This window comes from Perkinsus marinus, assembly GCF_000006405.1.
Source record: "Perkinsus marinus ATCC 50983 genomic scaffold scf_1104296956600, whole genome shotgun sequence".
Taxonomy (NCBI): domain Eukaryota; phylum Perkinsozoa; order Perkinsida; family Perkinsidae; genus Perkinsus; species Perkinsus marinus.
Genome location: NW_003207414.1, coordinates 14,717 through 24,201, shown reverse-complemented (window position 1 = coordinate 24,201; position 9,485 = coordinate 14,717). Strand labels below are relative to the sequence as shown.

The window sequence follows — 9,485 nt, the reverse complement described above, 5'->3', positions numbered from 1 at the left end:
GTTGAGACTTGCCGTAATCTACACACTGCGCTAGCTGACCCTATCGAGATCATCTTGATATGGTCATCTTGACGAGATGTGGAAGTGAAGTCACCCTCAAGTAGTGTTGTCTCTGAGCTTCAGAGATTTATAACACAAGTAAAACCGCCTTATGGGAAGCTTAACAAGTGCAGGGGGTAAAATAGCTAGGCTAGAAGCCAGCTACTATTGTCTCCACTATCACATGATTGTGTCGGCGTATCAGCGAAGTGGAGGGATGATTATCATCACAGTGTGGATCATTTCCTCATCTAGCTGTTTGTATGTATGACTATTGACCACGGTGTTGTTGGGAGGGTTTTGATGTATGAACTATTGACCACGGTGTTGTTGGGAAGGTTTTCAGTGATGATCGTAAAAGCTGTACATCGGGTTCGTGTCCGATTTTAGAGAACTTGTATCATAAAATGTGTGTCTTGAATTCGCTAAAACTCTTCGTTTTTAAAGTTCTTTCCGGTCGGTTTATCATTCATTCTCAGGTGGAGTGAAAAGCGTCTATCTAAGCCGCCTATATAATTTTCTCCTTACAGCGGGGTTGATGTGCTGATCGTTGGTTATGAATAACCAACGATGCTTCCGAGAATCGAACCGGGGTCACGAGGATGACAACGTTGTATTCTACCACTGGACCAGTGATGGTCTACTCTGGTGATGGTTTGTACATTATGTAATGGTCGTTTCCGGGAATCTTAGATGAATTATGAAAGTGAGCAACTTATTGGTTGTCTTGTCAGGAGAGGAGGAAATGTTGTAGAAACTAGAACGTGAGTATCTGCTCGAACATGCACCATTTTGATGCTGTCGACGTATCTTTGCCGCATGTGCGTGCGAACTTCGCACTGCGAAGATTTATGACAATAATTTCTGGCGGTCATGGATAGCAACCACTGGAGATCGCTCCTGACTAACCGCAAGTAAGTCTATGAGTTCCAGTAGTAGTAGTAGTAGTAGTAGTAGTAGTAGTAGTAGTATACAGCTTGATGAAAATCGATTAGCTGATCGATTTGATCATACACTCGCTGAGTAGTTGATAATATGATAACTGCTTAGATACCCTCTTAACTGACAGGTTTATGCGATAGTCATGTATCATAATTCAATTCTTTCGCTGCGATAATTCTCCCTCAGTCGAGTTGGTCAATTAGTGACTTGCATAATCTTGCTCTCTTACAATTCCCCAACGGTCGATTCAGCATTTTTTCTATCGACATTTTTTATGCTCGCACGTAGCAAGGACACTGTGATGGAGGAGGTAGGTTCAGTTTCACAGCGCGGGAGCGTCACGCGCCACGAAATTCGAATTCAGGTGGATAGTCCAACGGCGAAGCGGATAGTACATCGGGTGCGGCGAGATGGTAGTAGCGGTGAAAGAGCTGGTTTTTATCGGAAATATTTTCCATAAAAATTGGGAAATTTTGAAATCTGTAGCCGAATTTTCTGAAATTTTCACAGAAAAAAAGAGAATTTGTTGAGAATTCCGGTGTTTTTTCAGGTCGTGGTGAACCCGCGAAGGTTCGAATCCCGGCACCGGCATTGAAGAGACATCCGGGTGCCCGGCGAAGTAAGTGATGAATAATACTTTCCATAACAGATTATCTTCAGAACTGTCTGACGTTCAATCACTGTCGGTGCATAAAGTGGCGAGAACTGACGTAACCGAGAAAGCGGGTAATCGAAAGGTCCCGGGATCTATCCCCGGCGCTGTCGTTCTCCTCCTAGGTTCGTCAAGGGGCGTATATTTGTACATAATGCCGGGTCTTAATAATATGGAATCCGAGAGCGCTACCACGGGCTGTGGAATAGGACATGATCTGACCATCGAAAATTCTCCGCGGCAATCATCGAGTTGTGCGTGCTGTGGAGCTGACATACACGCAAATGACACTCGGTGAGATATCTTGCGCATGCGTGCATACCATATTTTCGTCAATTCACATGTCTCAGCTGCCTCTGCAAGAACTGCAACCTCTCATTTTGTTCAACTTGCACTGATGGCGCCACACGAATAGGCGAGCTGAACGGCGACTTGCAATCTTGCATTTCCTCAACGCAGATAAGGCCGCGTTTCGGTCACTTCGATGCCCGAGAAATCACACTTTGAAGGACTTTATCGCAGACCGGCCAGGATACGTTTGTAATGTGTGCGACGCGAGTTCGCTTCAGAAAGGGTCGAAAATGTGAGAAAATTTTCGCAGCCGGAAAACTTTTGATGCGCCGGTTTTGGTCAGAATGGGTTGCCGAAGATGCAATTTTGACATGTGCAAGAAATGTGTGGAGGTCGGCTGCAAAGCTGGTGGGTTTTGGGCCTATTTTGAATCTTGGGTAGATGAACCTATGATACTTCTGTGGCAGTGTGGGAATATATGCACATGGTTAACTAAATGAAAATTTTGAAAACTTTCAAAATTTCGGGAAATCGTTGGTTTTTGTACACTTCTACCCAAAAGCGTGTGTAGATTTTAATAATGTTGTGGGAAAATTCACGAGCTCAGGAAACCAAAAATGTATTCCCCAAAACTGTTATGCAGTTTCCATATCGAGTAACCTCCACGACCAGCCGTCTCCCTCTGACTTCGCCGCTCTCCATTGTACTAATGGGCATCCTCTGAAAATCTTCACAGTGCGTAACGGAGCGCATGCGTGCAGCTGTTGTACTATGGCCAGCATCCCACGAGGAACACAGGCGTAATGCGACGGTGTGAACGAGATGTGAATCTTTTCGTCTCAGATTCGTCTGTAGTCGTTGCAACTACGAGCTGTGCTTTGAGTGTGCAAGTAAGTTCACCAGCGGAGTAAATTCCCTCGAATGATTCGGATATTTTAAAGTCGCAAAAATTTATTTGTGTTGACATTTAGTTGCATTGAATGGAGCATAAAAGTCAGGCCGTTCGGATAGCCGGAAAATTACGTAAAAATTTATAAATCTTGTAGTGATTTTTTTTCTGTATTTTTTTCGGGTATATATACGTGAGTATTCACATAACTCACTTCTGGTTGACAGTATTCCGCCGTTTGACTTCGAATCATTTTGGAATTTCTTGATTTTATCAAAAGAGTTTTCTGTCACTTTTTCAATGTTTCAGGAAAGGCTCTCGTCCTGCACAACTCCGGGAAACCTGCGATTACAGATACCCGCATTCTCCTCCGAAACGTGAGTTGGGAATAATAAGGAATATACGCATCGAATTTTCGCTGGCATTTCTCGTTTGGTGGTACGACAGGTTGACACTTTACTAGAGGATAAAGATACTCTCTCGGATACGTGTCGAAGATGGTTCAATACATACGATGTTAATAAGGACGGTGAGCTGGTGATGGATAGCTGATAATCGATCAGCTGATCGATTTCAGGGTATCTAAATTTCACGGAGCTCACAAACTTGTGCGGGCAGCTTTTGGGAGATCTGGAGGTGCCTGGCCTTGACACTCAAATGGTCGAACAGGTGAGATTTTTTTTTGTGAAAAACAATCAGAATTTGTTTTTTTTTGAAAAAAATATTGTGAGAATGATGGATTTTCTCACCCGTGTAATCATTCTGGTGTGATAACTATACATGAAAGCAGAATGGAAAGAGTTTTGTGGCGCGCGCTCATACGCTCGCCGCCAGCATCTACATTTCTCTCTTGTTCGAATGTATTTTCCATTGGCAATTTCGTGGCGCGTGAAGTTGTTCTGTTCCCTGTTTAGTACATGAAGAAGTATGACGTGGATGGGGACGAGCGGTTGACACCAACGGAATTCTTCGAACTGTTCGTCCGCCTATTAGTCAAAGCGAAGTGGGGTCGATTGTTCTGGCGCGTTCGCCGCAAGGACAGCACATCGTGTAGGTCGCTCCACGCGCCAGTTGCGGTTAGACGAGAAGCTCTCGTAGGAAAGAGAAGCAAGGGTAGTAGAGGCATGGATGTTTTTGGTGGTGTAGAAAATGTGACACACATGGTCAACTACATGTGTTGTTGAGAATAGTAAAATTCTGACGAATTCGGGCAGAATTCTCGAGTGTAGTGAGAATTCCCCTACAATTTTCACCCAACATATTTCATTTTCCCACACTGAGTGTGTTTGTTTTCATTTTTATCGCCATGCGAGCCAGTGTGGAGAAATATGCACGTGGTCAACTACATGTGTTGGTGACAGTATTAAAATTTCGAGGAAATTTGGGAAAATCCTCGTTGGTTTCTGTACACTTCTAACCTAGTTCGTATATAAGCTTCAATAATAAGTGAGGAAACTCCTGAGCTCAGCTGAGAAAACCAAACATATACTCCTATTCCAACACTGGTATAGATATAAGCCACTTTGAGCACGTGTCGAAGGAATATATGTTCGCTTTCCTCAGCTCACTTCGGGATTCTCCGAAGCTAATTATAGAAATTTGGGTAGGAGTGCATGGCAACCGAAGAGAATTTCCCTAAAATTTCTGTCGAGTTTTCATATCATCACCAACACATGTAGTTGGAATCATCTGTGGAGCTGTTCACAGTGCTGGGATATATCTTCTCTTTCCTCGACTGAGCTCAGAAGTTTCCTCACCTAGTCTAGAAGTTTATATACCGATTCGGGTAGAAGTGCACAGAAACCAACGAGATTTTCTCAAAATTTCCTCAGAATTCCTATATTGTCACTAACGCATGTAGTTGATCGTATGCATATTTTCCCACACTGGCTGTTCATATTATGAAATTCCTTATGAACTTCATAATGAATTTCGTGGCGCGCGGTCATAGCATTGTAGTTGCAGGATCTCCGTCCGCCCGATACTCGCTGAAGGAAGATCTCGGTCACGGCTCTTTCGGAGTCGCAAAAAGGGTAATTGATAAAATGACGAAAAAAGAACGAGTAGGTGTAGTGAGGAATTTGGGCGATTTGAGTGTATTGGAGTTCCACGACCCGTTTTACGCGAAGTGGCGTAAAACTCGGTGAAAAACGCGATATTCGCGGTGATATGCAGTAGTCGTGAAATATGTTTTTTATTACTGTTTTTCGTATCACTAGGGTGGAACTCAACGACGTCTACCGCTGAGCCACTGAGCAAAGAACTTGGCTTGTGCAATTTATGCAACCTGCCCGACGTCAATTTTCCAAACAGCGGAGATGTACGGGAAGGTTTTTAAAGCTGCAGAATTCAGCTCAGAACATACGCCAGGATTTTTCCAAGGGAAAAATCTTACTTTTTAGCTTTCTTTTCTTTTTTGTGATTGGGTGGAAAATTTCTGATCAGGATTTCCGATTCAGGTGATGAAGATTATCAGTAAGAATGCAGGCCATTCCACGCAAGAGGAGTTGGAGCTCGAAATTGAATGCATGAAGAAGATGGACCACCCGCATATCCTCAAGTTGTTCGAGTAGGACAAGTGTGCCAAAATATACACATGGTCAACTACACGTGTCGGTGGCAATATGAGAATTTTGGGAAATTTTAGCCGACAGTCCTAATTTTTTTTCGACCCGACATTTTTTTACCGACAGTTTAGGAAATTTTGGCGCCACGAAATCGCCAATAGGTTTTTTTGGGAAATTTTGATTACTTTCTGTACACTTTCAACTGATTTCGTACATTAACTTTAATAATTAGTCAGGAATCTTCCGATTCGAGGCGAGCAACACATATTCCGACACTGTTTTGGACAGACTCAACGTGATTTCGTAACTGAGAAAAGATTCAGCTACTTTGGGAATTTCCGTTCCCACAAAGTGGGTTTCGCTTTTCTCGGAAATTCAACCAAGTATTTTCTATTCCGACCGATAGATACGAGAAAATTAGAATGAAAATTTCAGATACTATGAAGATAGAAACAATATGTATATCATCACGGACATATGTGAGGGAGGTGATTTACTCAAAGTAAGCTTGCCTCCATTAAAGAGTTTTTCGCGGGTAGAATCACTCATGCGTCAATATTGATAGTTTGGGGGAATCAGTGGAGTTTTACTCATTTCATGTGAAGTGGCGTAAAACTCGGTTAAAAGCGCGATACTCGCGGTGATGTGCAGTAGTCGTGAGATATGTTTTTCACCAGTGTTTTCATATCACTAGGGTGGAATTGCAGTGTGTTATGCTAGTCAGTATATATAGAAGACAACGGACTTTCACCCTAGTGATATGACAAACGCTAGTGAAAAATATATTTCGCATTTCACTCCGCGAAAAACGCATGTGAGCAGAGAGTAACGCGTAAAACACGTGGTGTATTTCACGCGAAATGGAGTGATTTGTCCCGCGTGATTCGCCAGGTGTTTTCAATTCACTTCATATCGTGTTTTTCACATGGAGTATTACGTCATCCCACGTAAAACGGGTGAAATTCCATTGAGCTCTACACGAGAATGTCGCCCTGAAATCCATAGATTTTATGCTGGAATCTTGCGCATCACAGCGGAGCGAAGTGTTTCACGATGTGCATTACAGGGTTGAGATATGGATGAATTCGATTCTGGAGATGCTTCTTCGCGGCCAGCATTTCCTGGTATTTTTTCTACTTTTTGTGACATTCGAATAGAGAAATACTATTCTTCCCAACTTTCTGTGAGGAAATAAGAATTTTCCAGGGAAGTGGAGTGAAGCAGAGTCATCGACGTTTGAGTAGATATCAAAGAGCAGTATAAAAAATGCACATACTACATGTGTTAATGACATAAGGAAACTCTGAGGAAATTTTTGAGGAAATTTTTTGGGGGTTTTCTGTGAATTTCTACATCTAGTGAGGAAACTGCTGAGCTCAGCTGAGGGAACGGATATTCCAACATTGGAGTGTCCAAACTTGTTTTACGTGAAGTGGCGTGAAACTCGGTGAAAAACGCGATATTCGTGGTATGCAGTACACTACGTGTCAATTTGATATGCAAACGTGTCTTATTTTGGAAGACAATTCATAGTGAACAAGTTGTCGCTATCATCACAGTCCCAAACGGGCAATTTCATCACAACACATGTTCACAGCCATTGTTACACTGTATATGCGGTATGGTTTCATATTGATTCTCATTAACTTCGAAAAATGACGCACATTTGCATACCAAATTGGCACGCACTGTAGTCGTGAACCACGTTTTTCATATCACGGGCGAAGCTCCACTGGTATCGATGACGTGTTTTCGCGTTGTAGGTGATTGAAGAGGCACATCGTAGTAGAATACGGAAGCCGCTGACAGAGAGGTGGATCTGTGCCGTGTAATGATCGATTCCGTGTTTGTGGAGAAGAGTCTTCATTTTTCTCAGTTTCCGCCAAGCTCTCGATGCTGTCGCTCACTGCCATTCGCATGGATTGATTCATAAGGACATCAAAGCGGAGAACGTCCTTTTGATGAACCGCGTCCCGCCGGGGAAAAGGCAGAGTGAGATTTGCGGAGTTTATCCTGTTGAGAAAATTGGGGTTTTATCGGACGAATCTGAGGAGCCTGGAGAAGAATGCGCAAGGTTTGGTATGCTCGTCGGTAAAGAATTTTGAGGAAATCTTGGGAGGTTTTTGTTGTTGTTATTTGTATACTTCTACCCTAAGTCATATGTGGAATATATGTCTGGTTGCCTCATATGTGCTCGAAAACTTCATCACTACATTGCGAAAGTTTACACTCGATTCAGGGTAGCGCTATCGAGATTGCCCTGAAATTTCCTCAGAATTTTCATATTGTCGCCAACACACGTAGTTGACCACGTGCATACTCTTTCATGCTGATGCGAGCTGTTATAATATAGTGAGAAAACTCCCGAGTTTACTGAGAAAACAAAACCTGTATTCCAACACTTCCATCAGGAGATGATATCGATTGATATTAAGTCGACTCTCCTGGTCTGGTTACTTCAACCTATGACCAGTTTTTCAGAAATCCACGAGATGGAGCCTCATGTGATCCTCATAGACTTTGGTTTAGCCGAGCTTTTCGATCCAACGAGAGCATTTCAGTCCAAAGTGGTTGCCGGAACTCCTTACACGATGGCGCCTGAGGTCAGTGCGGGAGGGTCGAGTCTATGTTGGATTCTCACTGACGGTGAAAATCGCACATTGCAGTGGATCGCGGTGATCATCTATAACTATCGAACGCATTCTTCTCGGGGGTCTTGGCGACGTTGAGTCTGACATATTATGATGCGGACATACAATCCAGAGAGGGTAGATTTTGAGTTGGTTCGAAATATACACTGTGTAGAATCGACGATGATTTTCGACGTCTCACTAACTACGAGGGAGTTGGACCATGGAACTTGGAAGTTATATTACGTGGAGCACAAGAGCATACTTCCTCGTTGAGGTGACTGTGTGCGAGTCGAAAACCGGATATGCTGAGAATTTGTGGAGGAGTTCATATATTTCCTCGATACTATCTTCTTCTTCTTGTGCAGCACTTATTCTAGCAGGCGAGTAGTAGCCAGTATAGAGGTATAGCTCCAGGCTCAGTCACTGACTGAGCCCTAGTATGAGCCGGTAGACGGTGTGTTTCACGGCAGAGAGTTCGATAAATAGGAAGACCCTCCCCAGAGATATTCCGTTCGATACTGTGGAGTCGATAGTCGATCTGTTTCACGGTGCATCTCTGCATATTAATGAACCCAGGAATAAAACCCGTTTCTCTCAGGTATGGGCTTCAGCTCAGAATCGTTCCAAAACTTTTGGCCTTAAATGTGACGTTTACAGTCTCGGCTGCCTCCTTTTTCATATTCTAACGGGGAAAGTGAGTTCCGAAATCGATCATCGGGGCGCGCGATAAGGTCTCGTTGACGTCAGATACCCGTTATGCCGAAGGGTAATCATGCTAGAGAATGGCTACGGGCCATCGAGAAAGGGCCTGACTGGCCTGTGTTGGATACTTCTGGTGCATCCCCAGAATCTAGGAAGCTCGTCAGAGAGATGATGTGGTGAGAGCTCGGGTCAATCTTTCGGCAGGAGTCTTATCTGGTGATTTTTACTAGAAGGGGACGAGTTTTCCTTTCTTAAAGTATATTTTTGATAACTCCCATATTGTCATTTATTCCCTATGGAGCTCTGAAATAGTGAGTACCATAATCTAGTTGTCCTTCTAGCGAGTAATCTCGAGACACTCGAGAAGCACGCAAAGTTAATTCGCAGTTAATTCTCGAAGTCGAACTCAGTGAACTTATTCATCCATAGATGTAGGTAGACTTAAACTCTGATACCCAGGGTATCATACCCTCATTCCTTAGCGCTAGGATCATGCTCGGAACAGCCTTACTTGAACTCTGCATGCTTTCATCGCTGCTCTCTTCAGTGTGAACGAAAGACAGCGCCCATCTTCTCGTCAGTGCCTTCAGAGTGATTGGTTTTCTCTCTACCCGCCCGATCACCCGCAAAGACTTAATCCCGTGGCTGTCCGCGTAGGTCACTTGTGTATGCCTCTGTATATCCTTGAAGGATAATCCTTCCGAAGCTATCTTCAATGAAGAATAAGATCTCGATTGGCTTCATAGTGAGATTTTTCTCAGGAATTGGCA

At 43.4% G+C, this 9,485-nt stretch overlaps 1 protein-coding gene across 1 annotated transcript; it reads left to right on the top strand.

Moving 5' to 3' along the window:
• Positions 1–2,695: 2,695 nt before the first annotated feature.
• Pmar_PMAR016376 (hypothetical protein) lies at positions 2,696–8,895 on the top strand (the record flags this gene model as incomplete). The annotated part of the gene is made up of 14 exons (XM_002775100.1): positions 2,696–2,724; positions 2,768–2,814; positions 3,123–3,190; positions 3,261–3,342; positions 3,391–3,482; positions 3,728–3,816; positions 3,868–3,926; positions 4,779–4,876; positions 5,273–5,382; positions 5,816–5,882; positions 7,144–7,208; positions 7,257–7,372; positions 7,862–7,983; positions 8,761–8,895. 14 exons carry the CDS (start codon positions 2,696–2,698, stop codon positions 8,893–8,895), a joined length of 1,179 nt encoding a protein of 392 aa, XP_002775146.1.
• Between the last annotated feature and the right edge of the window lie 590 nt (positions 8,896–9,485).